Source organism: Phragmites australis, chromosome 16 (genome assembly GCF_958298935.1).
Source record: "Phragmites australis chromosome 16, lpPhrAust1.1, whole genome shotgun sequence".
NCBI classification, from domain to species: domain Eukaryota; kingdom Viridiplantae; phylum Streptophyta; class Magnoliopsida; order Poales; family Poaceae; genus Phragmites; species Phragmites australis.
Window position 1 is genome coordinate 22,325,341 of NC_084936.1, and position 21,718 is coordinate 22,347,058.

Below are 21,718 nucleotides of genomic sequence, written 5' to 3' on the forward strand. Positions count from 1 at the left end.
TGTAGCAGGAAGAAAAAGTACAGATACTATCTCTGTTAGAGTTGACCTAAGGCTCCGTTTAAAACGCAAGAAGTTTACAGAAATTTCACAGGTGTAGTTCCCGCAGGCATCTTGTGAAATTTCCATGTTCCAAGCAGGACATGCCTAACACTTCAACAATGGACCTCACCAAAAGAAATTCCATGTGGCGATCTAGAAAAAATTCATCATGCTTGAGGAATAAGGAAAAAGACTAAATATTTACAGTCTACATCGTGTAAGTTGATTGGTTGTAGTTGCACAATGCACTATGGCCAGAAAATTTTGCACGTAACACCATCTAAATTGACATCCTGCTACATTTTAAAATAAACATTTAGTCTGATTGATATGTCTTTTTTTTTTCGAGCACAAGCCGAATGTGCACACCGACTTTAGCGTGCCCACGCACACTCTTCCGGCTCAGCTCACAAATGGAAGCGCCAAACGTTGTTCCTCACTGTATCCTGATGTCAGTACTGGAACAGTAACGCATGGAGCAATAAGTTTACTTAGATTTTATAGTTGTATTATATTTATTCGGATCATAATTATTTTTAGATAAGACGTGTCTCTAATATATAACTTAGATCATTATTTTTTATTAGAATCTTTATAAAATCTATTGATTGTGATATTATGAAAGCATTTTTAAACATAAATCTATGTATATGATTTTAAAGTCTACAAACTAAATATTCTAAAAGCTATTGCTATTCAAAGTTTTAAAAGCATGATTGATTTTTTTTAAAAATAATATATATTTATGATTGAATGAAGTAATAATTCAAAGCACCAAGTAAGAGCATGTCATGCAATGGTTTAGATCCTATATACTAGTTAGCGCCTAGCCACGATCTTTGAGTGCAATTATCGTTTTCCTTTTTTGTCTTTTTTGGACGAAGGTGGAGGGAGCAAGTAACCTTCTAATTATTGTTTTCTTTTATTCTCTTTTCTGGAGAAAGGTGGAGGGAAGCAAGTAATTTCTCAGAATTTATTTGGTAGAGTTTTTAAGTAGCTTTTTGAGTGAAATTAGGTGAAGCTATGTAAAACAATAGTTTTTAGTTTTAAGTAGAATCTGTGAGAGTAATTACGTGAAATGATTTAGATGCTGGAAGTTAAAAAAAAGTAGTTTTCTCTAATTCATTTCTTACCTATAATCATTTTATTTATAAAACTTATAAAAAATTATTTTTTAAAAAATTACTTCCTTAAAAAAAATTAGATTAAAAAAACTGTACCAAATATGCCGTAAAGACCGAAGAGTAAACGATGCTGTCGCGAACGCAGCTGCAAACCACGGTGGCTCCTTCCAGCCACGGCATCATGGCCACAGTGCAGCGCGACGCAGAAGATCACGCGCGGCCGCCCGCGCCCTCGGGTGGATGGATGAGCCCGCAGCGTAAGCCCCGCGCCGCACGACAAAAAAAAAAGGCAGAAAAAAATCACGTCCGGCGCAATCATCACCCATGGCCACGTCGTCGCCGTCGCAGCTGGATCCAGCTCACCTCAACGGCTAAAAATACCTTTCCTCTCCCGCCGCGCACCTGCTCCCAGCGACAGGCAGGCCGGCCCCACCAGACGCGGACCCCGCGGTTCAGTCGTCGGGCGGTGGGAGGGTGCGGTGGGGGATATATCCGGCGGTGGATTCTGACCCGGCGCCTCCCCAGCGGGCGAGCCTTTGACTGGGTGGGTTAACCGCACCGCCCCCGCACGTGACATATCGTATTGGTCCTCGTCTAGAAGCCTCCTCCCCCGGTTGATCCAGGCCGTAGGCTCCCGATCCGACGGCCTCGGAGCTCCGAGGGCGGCGCTGTGTCCTGCAGTGGAAGGAAGCACATCTCCTGGACTGGTGGAGTGCTCAGTGGCAGCAGCGCGTGTGAAGCCATCAGCTCTGCTCAGTGGAGCCAAAGCGTGGAGTCCAGCAGCCAATCGACCGAGACGCAAGCGTGCAACGGAGGCACCCGGCACGAAGCTGCTGCACCTCCTCCGTGAAACCGGGAACGGGTGTAGATAGGGTCAATCTCTATCGGAGAATACTTTCCTATCATATTCTTATTTAGTCATTGGTAAAATTTTCTCTTATCTCTAGCCTTACGATGAATTTTGCGAGGATTGAATTTTAATAAGATATTGGAAACATAGCAGGAGCAAAAATAGGAAGCGCTTTTCCGTCCTCGTCCCAGTATAAGTTCACGGAGATTAATTCATACCTATTCTCTAATAGAATAATTCTCTGTGATTACCGAAGAACAAATTCCCATTAAGTATGGACCAGCCTTTGACGTCAGCCTCTGCGGCTGCAGCTTCACCCCTAGTACTTCCTTCGGCCTTCACCGCTTGTCACGGGACCTCGCGCTCGCATGCTTCACATTTAATTTACTGCTGCAAAGATTACTACTGCAACTAACCGCGCATTTTCCCTGTCAATTTTTCGAAGCTTCACGATGAATCTAGTGCAAAGCTCTGGATCCTAGTTTCATTTTAGATATGTAGTTTATAGGCTAAAATAAATTTAATTAAGTGTCTATGTGATATTAGAATAGAATGAAAAAATCTTTTAATATGAAGGTAAAAATCACTTGAGACATCATAATATGAATTTGTCTCTTATAATTTTTTACCTCCGCATTTTAGGATTTTTTTTTTTACGTTAAATTCGTGCTTCCCGTATCAAAATTCTCGACACGAGCAACGCTAGGGAAAAAATTCAATAGATCGTTCGATTTACTGTTCATCATCGTCGGCTCTGTTCATCGCTTGCGCGGTGCGCGTTCCCGAGCTGTTACTGTTCATCGTCCGTTCGATCTACTGTCCATGCCGATCACCATCTGTATGTAGCCGGCTGTCTCCTTTGCTGGCTGTTCTGAAGTGTTCGAAGATTTTGAAGACAATTTCTTGTTTGCTGATGAACAGTTCTGAAGTGTACTTTGCGGATCATAATTATTGTTTACTCTTTCAGGATTTTGAAGACAATTTTTTTAAGATATATTTATAAGGATTTTAATTTAAAGGAAGATTTGTTAGGATATTATGCTTTAAAACTAAAGATAGAGTTGTAGTAGGTCTAAATCTTAGCTAATTAATATGATGGTCTAGCTTTGGATCAAGCACCTCTTAATTTGCGGAAGCATGAATGAGTATCTGCATTCGGTGGCGCCATCAGACGAGGTTGAGAAGCGTGATGTCGGCGTAGCCGTACGTGATGATGATGGTTGATGCCGCGCAGACCATCGGTGCTATTATCGCTGGCGTGATGCAAATGATGTAGATGTCGTCAGCTTGATATAGATGCTAGTGATGGAGCGGCGGCAGTCTTCGCTCCACTGTAGCGCTTTTTTTGATCGGTTTTAGGTTTTTTATATCGGGAGTGTGTTTAGCTGCGTGAGATCATTCTCCCCACGAGCCCTGGTATTCCACTTTTATTGTGGCGCTGGTGGAAACGGGACCACAACCAAGTTATTGGTTGCGCCTACAATCGTGGCGCGGGATGAGGGTGATGTGACCCCTTTGGACTCGGCAGTTAGTTAGGATATGTGACCGTTAGGGCCGAGATCAATCCAACATTCTCCTCTTTGCTTGTAAGGCTAACATCAGAAGCCCACTTTTAATGAAACAGCACACTAAGGTAAAGCATTACAACGGCTGCTTAAATATCACTAAAACCCAAATACCTATAGTGTACCACTCCATATCGAAATGCAAATTCGTTATGCTTAATGGTCCTCTTAACCAGAATCATAGGGTTTCCAATAACCCCATACCAGTAACATGATCACGAAAAATATGAGAAGTAAGCATTTCATGAGTGGATCCGTAAGTATTGACTTAGTATTTATATACTTGACACTTATTGTTTGATCCTAAATTCTATCTTTCACAACATGATACTTAATGTTGATGTGTTTAGCAGCACCACTCGACTTGTTGTTACTCGTATATAAAGCTACGGATTGATTATCGTAGTATAATATAAGTGGCTTTGAAATACTGTCAACCACTCTTAATTTTGGGATGAAGTTCTTTAGCTATACAGCCTGCATGATAGCATCATAATATGCTACAAACTCAGCTTGCATCGTTGACGATGCCATAAATGTCTGTTTGGAGCTTTTCCACGAGATAGCTCTTCTAGTGAGGGTGAAGCCATAACCTGACGTGGATTTTTTAGTATCTACACACCGCGCAAAGTCTGCATCCGAATAACCAACAACTTCGATGTTATCAGATTTTCTAAATATGGGCATGTAGTTTTTAGCAACTTGTAAATAACGAAGGACTTTTTTAACGGTTTTTCAATGGTTCGGTCCTGGATTTGACTGATATCTGCCAAGCATCTCGGTAATAAAAGCTATATCAGGGCGCATATATACTTGAGCATATATAATGCTTCCGACAGCTGAAGTATAAGGAATCGACTTCATCTAATCAGCTTAGTATTGGTTCCTCGGACATTAAAAGTCCCAAATTTATCGCCCTTAACAATAGGAGTGGCCGTAGCAAAGCACTTATGCATATTGTATTTCTTCAACAATCTATCAATATATGCCTTTTGAGACAAACCTAATACTCCTTTGGACCAATCTCGTTGAATCTCAAAGCCAAAACATAAGAAGCTTCACCGAGATCCTTCATATCAAAATTAGAGGACAAAAATCTCTTGGTCTCAAATATCACATCCTTATCGTTGCTGCCCAATAAGATATCATCCACATAAAGAACTAAGATGGTAAATTTTCCCACTTTAAATTTTACATAAATGCAGTTATCAACTTCATTTTCTTTAAAACCAAATTTCTAATGACTTTATCAAACTTGAGATACCACTGACTAGACGCTTGTTTTAGACCATAAATTGATTTCTTAAGGTGACATCCTAAATGTTCCATGCATTCCATGACAAAACCTTCCGGTTGAGCCATTTAAACATTTTCTTCCAAGTCACCATTAAGGAATATCGTCTTTACATCTATCTGATGCAGCTCTAAATCATAATGCGCTACAAGCGCTATAATTATTCTGAAGGAATCTTTACTTGATACAGGTGAGAAAGTTTCATTATAGTCAATCCATTCTCTTTGAGAGAAACCTTTAGTTACGAGCCTCGCTTTGAATCTTTCGATGTTCCCCTTAGAGTTATACTTTATTTTGTAGACCCATTTATAACATACTATTTTGGCTCTGTCAGGAATTTCTACTAGATCTCATACATCATTATCACTCATAGACTTTAATTCGTCCTTCATGGCATTAAGTCACTCAAGCGAATGGTCATTCATCATGGCCTCTTTATATGAGTTGGGATCTTCTACCTTCCCTATATCATTAACATACTCATTCATGTAGACAACATAATTGTTTAAGATGGTATGTCTTCTGTCACGTTGTGATCTCATAATCGGTTCTTAGACACTGCAGAACTAGGACTGGGTACTGCACGAGACTTCTGAGGCTCATTGTTAAGTGTATCGTTAGGAATTTCAGAGACCCACTGATGTTAGTTTCTGATGAGGGTGCAACCATCTAGCGCACAGTTATGTAGGGCTCTTGGATCAGCGGTGTAGGATCATAAACTCGATTCTTCTCAAGGTCAACTTCCCTAGGTTATAGATCCCTGTTCTAAAAAAATATCGCGTGTCTTGTTTCAACAAACTTAGTGACCCTATCTTGACAGTAAAAATGATACCTCTTCGATCTTTCGGGATACCTGATAAAGTAACAACTAACTGTCTTACGATCTAATTTCTCAATATGTAGATTAAAGAATTTAGCTTCAGCGGCACAACCTGACACACGCAAATACTTCAAAGAGAACTTTCTCTCAATCCATAATTCGTAAGGTATTTTGAAACTAATTTACTAGGAACCTGATTAAGAATGTGTGTGGCTGTCTTAAGTGCCTTCATCCACAGTCCAACTGGTAAACTAGAATAGCTTAGCATACTTCACACTATATCCATGAGCGTGCATTGCGTCTCTCAGCTACCCTCTTCTGCTGAGGTTCACCAGGTGTAGAATATTGGGCTACTATGCCATTTTCCTGAAGGAGTCTGGCAAAGGGACCATGGATTTGCCTGTAAGGAACATGTCTTCCATAATACTCTCCCCTGTGATCCGATCTCACTACTTTAATCTTTAGGTTGTGCTGATTTTCTACTTTAGTCTTAAATACTTTAAATTTATCGAGAGACTCAAATCGATCTTTAATGGGGTAGATATAGCTGTAACGGGAGAAATCATTAGTGAAGGTAATGAATAAATCAAAATGATCCATCGATGTCACAGAAAAAAGACCGCATATGTCCGTATGAATTAATCCTAATAATCGTGTACCTACGTTCGTTGATGCCATCAGATGAGATTGAGAAACGTGATGTAGGCGTAGCCGTACATGATGATGATGGTTGATGAAGTGCAGACTGTCGGTGCTGTTGTTGCCAGCGTGATGCAGGTGATGTAGATGTGGCCGGCTTGATGTAGATTCTGGTGATGGAGCGGCGGCGGTCTTCACGCCACTGCAACGCTCTTTTTGATCGGTTTTAGGTTTTTTTTATATCGAAAGTGCGTTTAGCTGCGTGAGATCATTCTCCCCACGAGCCCCAACGTTCATTTTTTATTGTGGAGCTGGTGGAAACGGGACCACAACTAAGTCGTTGGTTGTGTCTCTGATCGTGGTGTGGGATGAGGGTGACATGGTTCCTTTAGACTCGGTAGTTAGTTAGGATATGTGATCGCTAGGACCGAGGTCAATCCAACAATAACTCATCAATGTCTATAGTTATAGATCACATATGTACTTCTATTTTAATTCAACATAATACAGATTTGTTTCTTATGATTTTTTATCTTTGTATTGAAGATTTTTTCTAGGTTAAATCCATGTATCCAACGTAGCCCATACGGGAGGAAGAATGTCTTACCCTTAGACCATGCCCAACTGTTTCTCTTCGGAGATCAAAATTCCGTTGTGAAAGGATTTTTTTCCCTTCAGCGCTTCAATAGTTTTCCTCCACAGTTCCCGTCATAAAGGGGTTCCTAAGGTCATTCACTTCAGAACGATATTCTCTCTTATTTTCTTTCACGATTCCTCTTGAAGAAAAATTATTGGAGATAAGAGAAAATAAAAGATTAAGACGTAAAAAGAATGGGAAAAATGAAATGGAAGAAATATAGTTAAAATGATGTTATAAGTAGCTGGTGAAACTTCTCATGCCGTCGATCGAAGTCATCTGACCCGGTGGACCTGCAGTGTGGTGCATTGAAGCTCCATGCAGAGATGGGCAGAAATGTGCAGAATCTCGAGCAGGGGTCCATGCCTACGCGCTGATGATGCCCATGTGGTGTGTCCCCGATGATTTGGTTATCCACAGGAACAGCCGAGCCGAGACCACACAAAAATGAGTGGACGGTGCCCATCAGCTACATACAGCTTTGGTTCCTGAAACAGCTCAATCGTAACGGTTCATTTGCTATACCTGGATTCCGCAAAAAGACAGGAGAGAAGATCGATACAACTGCAAACTTCGTGTCTCTTCGTGAAGATACCTCTTCAGCTCTTCTTTCAGCAAGCACCGAAGAGTTCTTCTCTTTTTTCTTTCTTTTTTTTGAAAAAAGATATTCGAGCACGGGCAGCTGTGATTATGCACTCATCCTGTTTTCTTTCTTTTTCATCTACAGTTGAACTGAAACCGACAGATCCGACCACTTGTGAATGTCGGAAACCACTGTGCCTCCTTTGTAAACTACTACCAAACAAAACCAAAAGCACCGGCTAGATGGGACTCCTGCCGCATCGAAAAACAGGAGAGATATTTTTTAGTAACATGAGAGATATTTGTAGACGCACAACGGAAGCAGGATATGTTTAGTTTTTGAATAGTGTTTTGCCATTATATATAGAGTTAAAAAAGTTATATTAGTTAAAAAATAGTTGATTGTATTTATCTGGATAGATTGAACTGATTTTTTATTTAGTTGAGTGAATCTAAGACTATACGAGCGGATGCAAGAGTAGAGATTATGATTTGTTGCTTATATAAAGATAATTTTGTAACACTAATAAATATACTCGTCTGTATTAGCGGATAAAGGAGTCTGCATCGGTCGAGTGAGGCTACAAGTTGTTTCACCCTCGAACTAGACTGAAGATATATATTCATATCCGTTAGACCAACCTACAATAATAGATATAGATAATCAAATATAATTTCTATTAAAATTATACATATCCACTAAACTGGACTAAGACAAAATCTAACAACCTCTATTTCGCCGCAGCTCGTAACTGCGGGGAAAATGTGAGTTTGTCAGGGCCTCTAATCCCTCTCCGCCACTGGCTTCGTTCTCACCGCTGCTAGCACCCCTTATCTTCAGCTGCCCCTTCACCATCCATTCAATTCGTCGGAATGGTCCCGCCGGCCGGCACCGTACCTCCACAGGCTGTGTCTTCGGCTAAGCAGATGATCGGGCGTGCCGCGCGGATCCGAGGGATGGCGAGACACGACAACAACGGATGCATCGCTTCGAAAATGCCATCGTGTGTTCTCACGCGCTGCAAGATAGGCCTGTCGATAGGATGTTATAGCTCTCAGCAGCTATCGAACAGAACAGGGGGGTGAAAGCGCATAAAGCTTTGATTCTGGATCAAACTAGTAACACCAGATGACTGACTGCCAGCTTTGTTCGTTTCTTCGTTCAAGTTTACAGCACGAGGTGAACTTACGAGCCCTTCTGAATTCTAGCGAGCAAGTGCTTCAATGTGTCTGTGAACTTGTGAAGTGCATGCACCCACGAGGCAGGCACGATCCGACGTCTCGGCGGCGGCGCGTGCGACGTCTCGGGCTCTCGGCGGCGGTACGGTCAGATGAGATCGATCAACGTTTCGATTTCGGTGAGGACCTGCAGCGGGAAGCTCTGTGAGATTCTGCCGCAGGTTTTTTTAAGAAAGAGTTGATTTTATTCGATTAAGCATAAGCATAGTACAACCAGATATCTGAAAAATAAAGGCAATATAACCACAGCTCCCAGACTTTAACACCTTAAATTTCTCCGAATGCCACTGCCAGGCTAAATTGAAGGAGCCAACGTTGCTACTTCTCTCACCGACAAGGTAGAATCGTAGGAGGCCATTAACTTTTTTAAAACCATAAACAACGCAAAACGCCATTAGATTCTGCCGCAGGTTGTAAGCTAGCTAGGTCATCGATGCCTTCCGTTCCTTGTTTCCTGGGCCTATTTTCCTCGCGCCGGCAGCGAGTGGGCTTCACCATCCGCTGCGCTGTCGGGCGTCGGCTGTGTTGTGGCCGGTTCTCTGAGAACGGTCCGCCCAGGTCGCCGCCGGCGCTGCCTCTGCTCAAAAAGAGGCCTTCTCTCTCTCCCTCTCGGCAAACGAGGCCCAATTTGGCAATTTAACACGACTACACGAGGCAACAGTTCGGCCGTTTGGGAACAGCTTATCTCTTTCGACAAAAAAATGATTGGGATCAAAACATACCATGAACCTGAGGTTTAACACGTAAAAAAGGGGGATCTGAAAGACTTTTCAAAGGAGAAAGATTGCATGATATGACGCACGCCATTTGAAGATGCCACTCTTCAAGTTTCAGGTTTCACGACAACACTTAGGTCCATCCATTTTGTGTAGAATAGTAAACGTGCATGTGAAATTCACGTGAGTACAAGAAAAAATTGATAATGCTGCAACGGATGATACACACACCAAATAACCTAACTGAACTATATTTCTTGATGCGCTTAAGAAATTTTCGTATAACTTGAGGGATGTTGTGCTTAGACACGTTCCCGTTGTACTTCAATTGGTGTACCAAAAATTGTTGCTCAGTTCATAACCATCCTGCCGCAGGTTGTTAGCTACATGATGTATTGCGTGAATTTCTCAAATGCGCAATCTTATCTACATTTCTTTGACGAACAAAACTACTAGGAAGCAAACCCACAAATAACCTAGAGTATTATCTAGATTATCTACTGAACAAAGTTATCAAGAATTAAATGCTAATATTATGCGGTTTTCTTTGAGGGCACAAAAAGAACAGAACCCATCTTTGTCATCTGCAGGTAACCAACAATCCTAATCATGCAAACTAATATGGAGAAGAACATCTGAAAATCATTTTTCAAGCAATAAAAAATAATTATCAGAAATTACCCATACATAAGCTGATAAGCGTGGAGTGGAATGATCAGTTGAGGAAATATTAAGAGATAGTGGGACCCTACGAGTGATGTACTGAAGAGTTGCATTTAGGAAGCATGTGTTGCCCATATTGCTTAGACCAGCTCCCTGCACAAGGGGAATTTTTCAAAAATAATGAAATAGCAAATAAATCCTAAAGTATGTCAATAACGCATCAAAAACTTAGCGCGGAATATATTACATACCACAGAGTGGGGTTGCCTTTTATAAGAGAGAGAGAGAGAGAGAGAGAGAGAGAGAGAGAGAGAGAGAGAGAGAGAGAGAGAGAAAGGAAATTTCTTATCTTTCATGTCACAAGTTTCAAGACCCCTCTATTAAACGGAGCCCATCAATAAGTATGTCTCAATGTAATGAAGGATCAAATCACAAATCTCACACACAAAAATGTGATTAAGACAAACAGTAGGACACTCACATTGGAGTTGCACTGCTTGCAATTAAGGGGCAGCAATTGCTGATCAGCTTTGACACCCCTTAAATCCTTTTCATCCTGCAGCACCCAATAAATACATTAAGAAACTTTAGAAACCTAAGACAACCAAATTATGGCAGTGTGTTGTAGGCATTCCTACACTGATGCACAAACACGGAGAAGTAATGGAGGCAAACTTTTATATATAAGACAGCAGCAGTTCCTAGTGAATAATTGGATAAGTATCCTGGTCCAATATTAATTATGTATACCATTAAGATAAAATAATCAGGTCACACGCCCACAAAGGGCTTGAGGTAGCAATACCTATCTAAACGAAGGAACTTACATTTGAATTGGGCTGCTCTGTGCAAAAGGGGTTTTGGCTGCTGCTTTGCTTCCCCATCTGGCACATTAGAGTCATCCTGTAATAACAATCCACGAATTAGCGAAGTTCTAGATACAACAGAACTCCATGTAGGGATAGCAGGTATGGAATTATAATTGCAGATCAGCTGGCAGTAATCTGAGCGGTACAGTGGTACTTAGTCATATAAGCTTTAATTAAATCTTATAGATTAGCACAACTAAAAAAATATTAAGTTGCATGCACCGATCAACTCATCAAAAAGCCTAATCTAATGAGGAAAGATGTGCATCACTTATACTTCAACAAAAAGTTCTAGTTCACACAATTAGTTACATGTGAGTCTACATTGCTACCCTAATATAATTCCCTGAGGTTCATACTATGCAAATCTAGAAAAGTCAGGTTGCTTGAGTGAGTATTGTACCGATAAGAGCACAGAGCAGGAACACGACGTATAGACAGTGGCCTGAGGTTGATCAGATAAAACACTACCAATGTCAATGCTTCATACCATTGATTGTTCCATTTGCATTGCATCTTGCACCAAATTGGCTTCCTCATCAATTAAAAGCGAACACGATTTGTTTTCCCCGTCTACTGGATCGGATATGCTCTGAGCAACACATCCATGAACAATTTAGCAAACACCACTGTCAGAGGAGCCCAGACAAACTCACTGGAGCCATCGAGCTCTTAAATAATGGCTCGGGGGAACAGACACAGACCTCAGTCAGATTGCTGTCGCTTGTTTCCAAGAGAACAAGATGCAATCAGCATCTGTTCATCATCGGCCGCCGCCGCACGCCCCAGGTCACGCCCCCGCGCGCCGGCGCCAGCTGCCGTACCTCTCATCAGGCCATGCCCGGCTCCAGCGCCCTCTGTCGTAGCGATGCTCTGCCGCTGCAGCTCGCGCTAGGCCGCGCCGGCGACGCTGCTGTCACTTCACCACCCCGCGGGGGTGGGCCGGGCCGGGCCGGCGCGTGGGAGCCAGAAGTGCACGACGGCGTCGTCCGGCAGCGGCACGGCGGCCGTGCGTAGCCCTGCGGCGGATGGAGCTCGTCTAGCTCGGCCTGACAACGGCATTATTCCTCCCCTGCGTTGTCACCGCTTGCACCAACGCGGCTACCACCTCCTCTTCCGTGCCGCCCGTCCTTATCGTCGAGATCGGAGGCGCCGAGCTCAAAGCCCTTTTCGCCAGAGAATCGTGCGTCGATAGAGGTGGAAGGAGATGGATTATTAGCAGACGTGAATATTTTTGATGCCTGTGTTTTACTCTGCTCCCCGCGTAGACCCGTGTCCCGCGCCCCCGGTGCTGCTGTATGCTTTTGTGTGGGTTTGCTTGCCGCATGCTCCACCACGCTCCCACGCCCCCTCACGCGCGGACCTACTTTTCACACGTGGCCATGCGTCTCGTATTACGTGCAAAATATGTGTACATAACTAGTATATATAAATATAGATAAATGAATATAGATTATTTTAGCCTATGCAAATTTGACACACATGACAATAATAAAAAATATCTCAAACAATGATCATGGCTAACAAACATTTAAACACAAAATTTATTACTAACCTAACACTTATGTCTGACAAAGACTTTTATTACGGTAGTCACCAGACGGCGACATGGCTCCTTAATTTTTGCTACAATAAAATGTCTTTGTTTCATGTGTGACTGTCGATCGGGTCATTTGGAAATAAGAATGACATCGTTCTGTACTGGATGTGCTCTTAGGATCTATTTGTTTCAGGCTGTTTTTGCTTTTTGTTTCTATTATAAACCAGAAGTTTAAATAAACAGGTTTGCTGAAAAGTGATTTCTGAGAAGTCAAAAATCTACTTTTGAGGAAATAAACTAGAAACCGAAAATACCTTTTCTGAATTAATATGCTGAAAAGTCAAAAAGTTATTATAAAATTCAACAACTAAAATTAAAAACAGATTTAACAAAACCAAAACATAACTTTTTAGAGAAATTAAAAGCAGAAACCGAACAACAGCACCTTAATACTCGTGACGTTTACAACCACCAATACTGATGTGGCCATTTGGGTGACTCACCAAGCCGTGGTGGAATCCAACTCATGATGCCCCCAAAACCCTATTGCTCCGAGCATAAAACCCCACCACCGCAACGGACACACGCCCAAAAAGATAGCCCCCCCCCCCCACGCCCACGGGGACACGGCCGCAAAAGCCACGCATTGCCCTGCAACCCACCCCCCACCGCGTCGACTGCCGTGGCCGTGCCATTCCCTTCGCTCGCCGCCTCCGCTCCGCCACCATGGCCCCCCCGCCCCGCGCCACCGCGGTCCTCGCATGGTGCGCCTGCTCTCCCGACCGCCCGCGTTCTCCTCGGCTTGCGAGCGCCGTTTCTTGCGATGTGGCTGCCGCTGATTTCTCTTTCCTTGCTTGTGAAGGGGTTCGGGGGAGGACGGGCAGCTGGGCATGGGCGGGAACGAGGAGAAGGACTGGGCCCACCGCGTCGCCGCGCTGGAGCCCTACGCCGTCACCGCCGTCGTCGCCGGCAGCCGCAACTCCCTCGCCATCTGCGAAGACGGCCGCGTGCGTTTCCTCGCGGCCCTGCCTCCTGTTCGTGTTCCTTGGCGATCCTCTGTTCTGACCTGGTTGGTTGGGGTTCCTTGCCTTGCGCAGCTCTTCACGTGGGGCTGGAACCAGCGCGGCACGCTCGGGCACCCGCCGGAGACCAAGACGGAGAGCTCACCGGGGCTCGTCGACGCCCTCGCCGGCGTCAAGATCGTCCAGGTGCGCCTCGGTTCTGCCTTGAATGCGAGATTTGGGTCTGTGAAGCTTTACTGATGGAACAAGCTGTGCCTATGGGTTTCTTGGTTCCAGGCGGCGATTGGCGGGTGGCATTGCCTCGCGGTGGACGACAAGGGCCGCGCGTACGCCTGGGGTAGGGGAGCCCGCTTCCTCGCGTTGCCCGTGACCGATTTCTGGTGGGTCTGATGCAATGTGCGCCGATAGTGCAGGGGGAAACGAGTACGGGCAGTGTGGCGAGGAGCCTGAGAGGAAGGAGGATGGGACGAGGGCGCTCAGGAGGGACATCCCCATCCCGCAGCGGTGCGCGCTCAAGCTCACAGTCCGGCAAGTGAGTGGAATTAGACTCCTGCAATGTGCAAGTAGCACTAGACCCACCAGTGAGAATGTTCTTGGAATTTTAGCCATTTCAGTTTGACGCGTTGGTTGTAGGGAATCTAACAAATTGTGGATCATCTTGTCACTTCGGAATATGCTTTGTTTCCAAATAGTTAGGTTGCGAAACACATATGGAGCTTTTATAATGTCTCTTGTCGAAATTAATTATTCCTGTCGTGGAATGATGCTACAACTTTTCTGTGCACTCACGATTTGGTTCGCTAGCTTGTGGATTGCTTATTCATTTGCTAATTCTAGGTAGCTGCTGGAGGGACACACTCTGTTGTTTTGACACAAGAAGGTCACGTTTGGACATGGGGGCAACCATGGCCTCCTGGTGACATGTATGGTGCCTTTGTTGAAATCTTCAATTTCTTTCCTCTGTGTTATTTTCTCCTTGTATCTGTTGCTCACCGTTAGTATTTTTTTCAGCAAGCAAATATCTACACCTGTGCGTGTGCAAGGCCTTGAGAAAGTGAGGGTGATTGCTGTAGGTGCATTCCATAATTTGGCACTAACAGAGGATGGAGTTCTGTGGGCATGGGGTAACAATGAGTACGGTCAGCTGGGGACTGGAGATACCCAACCAAGATCACAGCCGATTCGTGTTGAAGGGCTATCTGGACTCTCACTGGTGAGTCACATTTATTTTGTTTCTTTTATTTTCTGACAGGTTTTCTAAATTAGTTTGATATCATCGTGGTGTACTCAAGACATTACTAAACAAGCTTAGGTTAGGGCTGATCTGGTGACTATCCGAGAGGAAAATAAAATCCAAACTTGGTTATTTGGGCCTCAGGTCAAACCCATATCAACTTGCAACAAGTTGGGCTGATTCGGTTAACAAGTAACATTCTTTTAGTCATATCCAATCATAATAATTGTACACGAGTAATTGTTATGTTGCCTATGAAAGAGTAGTATCCTGGTTACAGAACAGACCACTATATGCTGACAAAACAATAATTTGTATGCATAATGTTTTCCTGATTTCTCACTTGTTGCGTATTCTTACATCTATTTGCAGGTTGACATTGCTGCTGGAGGTTGGCATTCAACTGCATTGACTGAAGAGGGAGAGGTATTTCATTTCTTTGACTTAAGACAAGCTTTAAAATTTTATACGTAATGCTAGTTTCTTCTGCCAAACAACCAGATGGTGCACATATAATGAGCAGTGGGCCATTCTCACATACCCGGAAAGTGAACTCGTGATGGTTGTATTCTCATGTTATACAGTCATAGTGGACTGCAGATAACTCACAGGCTTGATATTTCTTCAGCTCACGTTCGATAAGATGCCAAATGAGAAAGCCCGACAAGGATTCAGATATTATACATATTATAGGATGGGAGCAACTAAGACTAGGGTGTGAAAAAAGCTAAGCTTATGCTTATATGAACGAAACATAGTTGGTCATGGTTCAGGAACAGTGACTGACTCAAGTTTGACTTGAGACCCATTGAGCCAGTCATGCCGAGCTTCCTACAAATGATGAGAACGTAATATAAGGCACTGCCTGTATGTGCTGTACTGCGTATTAGGGAAGAGTGAGGGGCAGAGAAACAATTGAAAATGAGCATACTCAGGGTTAAGTTGAGAAATGAATGTAACTGTATGTATTTTAAAATTTTCTTCAATATAAAATTCTGCGGCTGTTGGATTGGAAACAAAGTATTGTTAAATGAAGAACACATAAATAATGATGTGACACACATATGTGTTATCTTAGGAATAGAGATCCACACTTTGTGCCTCTGCTATGGATGTATAAATTCGAAGAGGGCCTGATCCCAAGTTTGATACGTCATGAAACTGATTAACTAAAATATTTGAGCTGTTATTTATATTTTGAGTTGACTGCATAATCTCCCATCTATATCTATAACTAGAGCAAAATGCCAAAATGTGTTTAAGTGCAGTAAGCTCAGTCACTTATTTGTTTTCGTTTCTTTGTAGGTGTATGCTTGGGGGAGAGGAGAACACGGTAGGCTTGGATTTGGAGATGATAAGAGTAGTCACATGGTGCCCCTAAAGGTTCAGCTCCTAGCTGGAGAGGATATTGTTCAGGTAATTCACCTTCACTGTGCATTGGATGTTGACTTCAGTTGCTTCAGTCTTGTCTATTGCCTTAGTGGATGAACACCAGAGCTCATTTTCCATGTTTTCAGGTATCTTGTGGAGGAACCCATTCAGTTGCGCTGACTCGAGATGGACGGATGTTTTCTGTAAGTAGAATTTTTCTCTCCAGCTGCTTACTATGTCTTATGTAAATATTGTTTGGAGGTCCTGGCTAGGGTAGATAGATCTTTCGTTCAATTGATCTTTTTTGTGCCTTTTTGGTAGTGTACAGCCAATTGCTAATCAAAAAGTTATGCATTAGAACAGACATAAATTTCAAACCAATTTTGAATTTTGATTGAACCAAAACAAGGAATGTCTAAAGCTGGTATAAATTAGTTGAAGGGACAAGCGCTTGGAATCTGCTAGCTCCAAAAGGTCAGATTGCTGGCAAAACCTAGTGAACTTACGCTGGCGACCTATCTTAAATGGCAAAATCTAGTGTAACTTGTGGATTCGTACCTCGAAATAGTATCCTGCACAGTTTTTCAGTGCTTTGCCGCTAATGTTCATCGTGTGTCTGTTTTGTGTTGGACAGTACGGGAGGGGTGATCACGGCCGTCTCGGCTACGGCAGGAAGGTGACGACGGGTCACCCCATGGAGGTGCCCATCGACCTGCCGCCGCCGAAGACCAGCACCGGCTCCGACGGCCAGTGGCAGGCCAAGTACGTGGCCTGCGGCGGGCGGCACACCCTGGCCATCGCGGAATGGACCGAGGCGCACGACTGATCAGATCACATTTCGGCTGGGAGCTGCGCTTCCTGAACTATGTGCAATTCCGGAACTGGTACAACCAGTAGCGTTCATAGAATAAGCACAAGGCCTGCAACATTAGGCTTGGTCACTGCAATGTATGAAGTGAATGAACGACAACGATGAATAAGAATCGGGAGTGGAACTTTATGCAGATATACAAAGAGAGGCCTGGGGTATTTTAGCAATGCTCTGATCAACAGATTTGTGCTGCATCCTCTGTTTCTGTTGTCTCTTTTGGTTGAAAGCTGCTTGGATCGCCTACCCCAATCTCTCCTTGGGATGTCGGCTGCTTGGATGCGCTGCTGTGGGTGCCCCGCCGCGCGACACCGACCGCCCCGCGCTGGAGCCGCTCACAAGGCTTCTCTCGCGGCACGTGCAAGGGTCTATTTAGTAGACAGTGCTCACAAGGTTTCTCTCGCGGCACGTGCAGATTAGCTTCTCGGTATATTAGCTTTTAGTTTTTAGCTCTCTTATTAAAATCTGTATAAGTGATTCTCGTTCAGTTCTTATACAAAATTATTTCCTCCGCATAGTAGTTTAAAATATTTTAGAGAATTACTTTAAGTCACATAATCACTTTACTCAGAAAATTACTGTACACGGAGAATTTGAATCAAACATGTTCTGTTCCTCCCCTCCTCTTCTAGGGCTAGCTAGCTTGATCCGGAAGGCCTGCTCCTGCGCGCACCCGAGATGGTGGCCGCCGCCTCGGAGCTCTCCTCCGTGCCCCGGTGCCCTGCGGCCTGCCGGCCTCCAGCGTCGCGGCGCCCTTCCCCCGCCGCGCAGGTACTGAGTGGATCTCGTCTTCTAATTTTCTTCCGAGGCGCTCGTATCCCAGGTGCTTTGACGATTGATTGCTCCGGGTCTGCTAGTAGCTTCAAATATATCATGGCATCTTCCTGCTCAGAGGAGAGAATTGTCAAGTTTATTGTAGAGCGATTGTAAAATTGCGCTAACTGTGATGCAGGTCCATCTCTAGCTTTAAGTATACATCATTTTAGTATCTGGAGCACAAATCAGTGTTACCTCGATATACGTCTCCAATTTTTTTTCCGAATCGGACATCCCGTATCTGAGTCAGATTCCGACATCCGTGTTGAATTTTAAGTTGTATTTCGCGAACAATGCTAAATTCGTGTTCACTGTCGGTTCAGCATTGTATCTGGAGTGGTCTTGCAGTAGAACTTCTTATGCCACTAGCTTTCTGCTTTTTATGCTGTTAGGTTGTTATACATTCCGATTGCTGAGCATTTACGCGATCTGGGAATATGCCCCTTTGGTCTAAAAACATAATAATTTTCGCAGAAACTTTTTCTTGGGGCACTGTCCTGTTTCGTCAAGTGATAGCTTGTAGCTGCTGCTGCTGATATATAGCATATTCGTGTATTGAGAAAAAAATATACAAGAATAGCAAATTTACAACTGCGAAGTGCTGGTTAATTGAAACAAAATTCTGCAAAATAACCTTGACCTCCTATTAGCCATTTATCAGATGAATATGCACTTATTCACAGCCTTGATCGTGAAAAAAATTACGACACAAGAGTTCAAATGACATACTCGTTAATTCCAGCCCATAACTGGTCCTCGTTCACAAATCTCAACTGACCTGCCTCATTCATCAATGGAGTTGCTATAGTTGCCAGCAGCACCTGGAGCTAGTTGGTTAATTCTAAACATGGAGGTGGTAGGACATCACAGAGCACAACTTCCCTCATTCGTCAGCTCATTACACGGCAGGCACACAAGGCACAGTTCAAATCATCTACAAAACGCACGATTCAAATGCCAGAAGCCCAGAACCAAAAGTTTTCTCATATATCAATTCATCCTAAAAACGACATTTCCTATAGAATTCGTTCAACAAAAACATTCACAGCCTGATACGTCAAGCTGGTACATTAATTTTCGTAAGCCTGGTCCATCAAGCTGGTGCGTTAACTTCTGCATCTGCAAGCCTGGTACATAGCTGCTGCAGTGAAGCTGATGCGTGAGGTTGAGTTTTTGCTTTTTTTCCAGTGGGTTCTCCTGTTGCACCTGAAAGGCTGAAACATTGCCTCTCTGATATGAGTTGGTTAACAAGTTTCCTTAAACCTTTGTTCTTTTTTTCTGCTCTACAATTTCCCAAAAAATGCTATCCAAACAAGTCCTAGTGTTAGGCTAAAATATGATTTATCATTGATTTCATTGGTTAAGGATGTTAAATTCTTATTATCTGTTGAGGAGGCATTGGTGCCAAGACAATAGAATTGCCATTGGCTGACAAGATCCGTCTATGTTTTCTCTTAATTAAAAACTTACATCTTCTCTTGAGATGTTTGAGAGTTGTAAGAGTAAGATCATGGCAACAATGTGACTCTACTAGTCGGGCCTATACTGTCTACATTTCAATTTTTGTGATTTGGGGTTTTGGACAGTAAGAGAAGCTAACTTCTTAAATTTCATTTGTGCAGGACTGCAGGCTAACAATATGTTTCTACAATGGCATATTTCATAAATTTGAATATATGATTTGAGAAAGTATGTTTGTTCTTGCTAGCAAACACTGAAAAAAGTTTCTGTCAAGAAGTCAGGGGCATTTTTTTGTTTTAAGTAAAAAGTTTCAATCAGTTAGACCCTCCAAATAAATAGATGGCTTGAACGTTTGCAACATAAGAGCATGTACCATTGGGTGCTTATGGAAAAAACCGGGTTTTTTTTTTCTTAACTGCAGTAGCACAGTTGTCTAGGCGGAGAGCAGGATGCTTACTTAAGCACCAATGCTTATATTAGTGCTAACAAGATAGGTAACCATATTTCAGCACATGTAGTCTTTGTTTGCATTGGAAATTACAATTTTTATATAGGTGCTTAACACTCTCTTTTCTTAAACACCTAACTATAAGCACCTAGCGTTGTTCATGCTCTAATTGTCAAAGCTATGTAACAAATGTTTCAGAATTTGGTTGATGACCATCCTCCACCCTAACGAAGTTAATTTCATTCTTTTTTCAACAGATCCCCTGAAGATTTATCAACTCCAGTCAACAGCTACACAATTAACAAAAGAGAGTAGTTCTGCTGACAACACTGAGCTCCTTTCTGACATCAGGGATAAGGTAATTTAACTTGTGGGAACACATCGTATTTCTCTATGCCAGTAATCTTAGTACAAATTTACCACAATGTCTACTTAAAGTGGGATGCCATTGAGAAACATTTGTTACATAGCTTGTACGGTGGTGGAGCAATCCTTGCTGTTTGGCTATCCTCGGTTGTGGTCAGAGCTCTTGGCTCTGTTCCATCGGTATATAGCTACCTTATCTTCCTACGTCCCATTTCCTTGTGGATGTTTGTTCTCTAATACTATGCTGTTAGTCATATTATCATTTGTTTATCTGATTACTGTTTCTATATGTAGCTCCCTCGGGCTTGGCTACTCAGGATGGTTTGTGTACCGGCTCCTGCTCTTTCAGGTAAATCTTAAAATCATGTAGGTTGGCGTTGAGACTGCTTTTCCACTATTCTGCACGAGTTTGTCAAGTTATCGTTGCCCCTTTGTCTTAACTTTGCACACCTAAAAGGCTGTCGGTGGAACTGTGGAAGATGCACAGCTTGGTATTAATGAGCTAGCACAGATCGAGTTGTCCCTTTCTCTCAAAAAAAGAAAAAAAGATCAAGTTGTCCATTGTCTATTGTCCATGCATGACATGCCTAACATATAAACAGCTGCCTAGTGTGCTAACATTGTCATGTTTGTCAAAGCCAGATACAATGTCCTTTGCATTTTTTTTAACCTAAAGAAAACTCTACATAGCATTTAAAAAAGGAAAAAAAGATCAAGTTGTCCATTGTCCGAGACTGACATGCCTAGCATATAGACAGCTGGCTAGTGTGCTAACATTGTCATATTTGTCAAATCTAGATACAGTGTCCTTTGCATTTCTTTTAACCTAAAGAAAATTCTACATCTCATTTAAAATGCAATATTTCGTGCTGAATATGCTTTGGTACAACCTATTGTAACACAGAGAAAAATACTTGGATTGTGTACTTTCAATTTGTCCAAGTATTGGTTCTGATCATTCGTATGCCTTAGTTTTATTAAATGTATGTTTTCTGACGATCTGTAATTTTCTGGCAGGAAAGTCGTCAAGAATTAGCCACTAGCCTCGATGCTCTAAAGAAAAGGATTACTGGCGATGATGAATAGCTGTATCCTGGTTTGAAATTATATTTCTCCCTGGAGCATTGTGACTTCTTTGTCACTTGATCAAACATGAGGCAACTTGATCTTGTTAATAGAGTGATTAATTTATCAGCTCTCTATATGCTACTTCTCTGCTTTCCATGTTGTCCTGAAGTTGCTGGTTGGCTGCTGGCACCAACCATTGTGTTGTGTGTGCCCTGCAGTTTCATGCAAGAATTATCACATGAATCAATGCTGTATGATACGGGTGTCATGCATCATCTGAGATCTTTGCCGTGCGAATGCTGTCGAAGACGTGCCATATCTGAATTTGCATACTGCACATCACTTTCCAGATTGCTTTGGCGAGATGCCATCCCTTTCTGCTCGTAAGATGAAATCGATGTGATGTGTCAAACAGAGTGTGCTTGAATCTCTGGGGTCTGGGCTTGGAGATTTTACCCGTGACAGCAACCTTTGCGATGGCTGGTGA

The 21,718-nt window shown here is 42.9% G+C and overlaps 2 protein-coding genes and 1 long non-coding RNA gene across 3 annotated transcripts; 2 read left to right on the forward strand and 1 right to left on the reverse strand.

Moving 5' to 3' along the window:
* Positions 1 to 10,049: 10,049 nt before the first annotated feature.
* On the reverse strand, positions 10,050 to 11,872 carry LOC133896466 (uncharacterized). Its single transcript, XM_062337076.1, has 5 exons — positions 11,742 to 11,872; positions 11,528 to 11,629; positions 10,996 to 11,071; positions 10,650 to 10,724; positions 10,050 to 10,321 (listed from the first exon to the last, which is right to left on the reverse strand). Exons 2-5 carry the CDS (start codon positions 11,575 to 11,577, stop codon positions 10,148 to 10,150), a joined length of 375 nt encoding a protein of 124 aa, XP_062193060.1. The 5' UTR covers positions 11,578 to 11,629; positions 11,742 to 11,872; the 3' UTR covers positions 10,050 to 10,147.
* Positions 11,873 to 13,188: 1,316 nt separating this feature from the next.
* On the forward strand, positions 13,189 to 17,269 carry LOC133895547 (ultraviolet-B receptor UVR8-like). Its single transcript, XM_062335956.1, has 11 exons — positions 13,189 to 13,341; positions 13,440 to 13,584; positions 13,675 to 13,785; positions 13,876 to 13,936; positions 14,013 to 14,131; positions 14,437 to 14,522; positions 14,611 to 14,812; positions 15,206 to 15,259; positions 16,139 to 16,249; positions 16,351 to 16,407; positions 16,839 to 17,269. The coding sequence occupies exons 1-11, from the start codon at positions 13,304 to 13,306 to the stop codon at positions 17,028 to 17,030; spliced, it is 1,176 nt and encodes a 391-aa protein (XP_062191940.1). The 5' UTR covers positions 13,189 to 13,303; the 3' UTR covers positions 17,031 to 17,269.
* Positions 17,270 to 17,849: 580 nt separating this feature from the next.
* LOC133895548 (uncharacterized) lies at positions 17,850 to 21,357 on the forward strand. The gene is made up of 3 exons (XR_009905625.1): positions 17,850 to 20,343; positions 20,458 to 20,512; positions 21,181 to 21,357. It is a non-coding gene; the product is annotated as an uncharacterized LOC133895548 (long non-coding RNA).
* The last annotated feature ends 361 nt before the right edge of the window (positions 21,358 to 21,718 follow it).

Excerpts from the sequence above, each read along its gene's own strand:
- LOC133895547 (XM_062335956.1), top strand. The coding sequence starts at position 13,304 with ATGGCCCCCCCGCCCCGCGCCACCGCGGTCCTCGCATG. Across the intron at positions 14,523-14,610 it reads CCATGGCCTCCTGGTGACAT|CAAGCAAATATCTACACCTG; the intron begins GTATGGTGCCTT and ends TATTTTTTTCAG. Across the intron at positions 16,250-16,350 it reads CTGGAGAGGATATTGTTCAG|GTATCTTGTGGAGGAACCCA; the intron begins GTAATTCACCTT and ends CCATGTTTTCAG.
- LOC133896466 (XM_062337076.1), bottom strand. The coding sequence starts at position 11,577 with ATGAGGAAGCCAATTTGGTGCAAGATGCAATGCAAATGGAACAATCAA. Across the intron at positions 11,072-11,527 it reads TGCAAATGGAACAATCAATG|GATGACTCTAATGTGCCAGA; the intron begins GTATGAAGCATT and ends TTGTTATTACAG. Across the intron at positions 10,725-10,995 it reads CAGAGCAGCCCAATTCAAAT|GATGAAAAGGATTTAAGGGG; the intron begins GTAAGTTCCTTC and ends TGGGTGCTGCAG.